Raw genomic sequence first — 1,334 nt, forward strand, 5'->3', positions numbered from 1 at the left:
GCTCGCTGACAAACTCTCCTTCCAGCTGGACTCAACACATTCTCACTGCAAACACTCACACATTAGCAGCCTCTCTGCTAGCACACGGAAGCTAATGCTAATGCTAACAGCTGCACAGTCCGGCTTCTTCTTCCTCTTCTTCTTCTTGTGTTTGGTGGCGGTAATGCAGCAAACAACTGTTTGCTGCATTACCGCCACCAACTGAAATGGAGTCTGAATCGGAATGAATTAATTCCACCAAACATCTTCTTGTTGTTTTCGTCACATTCTTCTTCTTTATGGGATTATTGGTGGATAGAATCCAAAGTTAAGATGCATTACCGCCACCTACTGTGCTGGAGGATCGGCCAGAGCGTCTGACCAGCCTTGTTTTTATTGTAAATAATCCAGTTTCCCTTAAAAATAATCAAAATACACAGTTTTTCAATTCATGTTTAATGTTTGCTTTATTTCCTCTTAATACAGCATTGATTGCTGTATTTTTTCTCTGCTCAGCCTGTTTTTAGAATCATTCCTCCATAATCATATCTGCCTGTTGGATGTTCACCCTAAATAAGTACAGATTTATTTCATTTTGATTTTCTCCAATTCCATTCATTTTCCCAGCTGTTTTTATAAATAGACTGGGGGCCAGTCTGTAGTTCCCTCCTCCTAAGTCACTGCAATTCTGAGTTTACTTTCTTCATGATAACAGTATTTATTTTAGATTTAGTAAAATCAGTTTCCATCATTCTATCTTCATTTAAAGACAGTTTGGCTATATAACCTGTAAACTCATTCCCTTTAACCCCTTTATGAGCAGGGACCCACGTGAACTTAAACTTAGACTTAATCTGGGCGAACACTGTGCGATATTTACAAGCTGCAACTCAAACTGTACAATGAAACTGCAGGGTTCAAAAGTTCACAGCTTACAATGTCTGTTCTCAGATGAGAGAGATGGCGCTACTCAGACTGGTCAATCTGGAAGAAGAAGAAGAAGAAGAACTCCCTCGTTTGCGCATGCTCAGTGCTCGAGGCTCTGGTAACCACAACCACCTCAGGAGGGCCGACTGAAGTTCAGACATGCTTGATATTCTCCTGACTTAATGATTCCTGATGAGGAGCTGGTCGTTAGAAGCTGATCGCTCCTCGTTACCCCCGTTCACTACACCACACAGGACGCACCATCAGGCTGAAACTAGGCCCCATCCAAAAAAATCTTGCACAACTGAAAAATCGCCCTGAAAAGGGCAAGCCTAATTAGAATTTCAATTCACATTGTGCTTTTTGGATGAGAACATATAAGTAGATAAGAACTGTTTCCATTCTATTCAGTTTATTTCTATAGCTCC

At 41.0% G+C, this 1,334-nt stretch overlaps 1 protein-coding gene across 1 annotated transcript in view; it reads right to left on the reverse strand.

The window, feature by feature from the left end:
* Positions 1-189, reverse strand: part of LOC107100349 (gastrula zinc finger protein XlCGF57.1-like) — a 5,075-nt gene extending 4,886 nt beyond the window's left edge. Inside the window, exon 1 of the mRNA XM_015398802.1 lies at positions 117-189. Within this exon, the coding sequence (XP_015254288.1) occupies positions 117-189 (73 nt within the window). The remainder of the gene's footprint in view (positions 1-116) is intronic.
* Between the last annotated feature and the right edge of the window lie 1,145 nt (positions 190-1,334).

Source organism: Cyprinodon variegatus, unplaced genomic scaffold, assembly GCF_000732505.1.
Source record: "Cyprinodon variegatus isolate N-32 unplaced genomic scaffold, C_variegatus-1.0 Scaffold963, whole genome shotgun sequence".
In the NCBI taxonomy this organism is placed as follows: domain Eukaryota; kingdom Metazoa; phylum Chordata; class Actinopteri; order Cyprinodontiformes; family Cyprinodontidae; genus Cyprinodon; species Cyprinodon variegatus.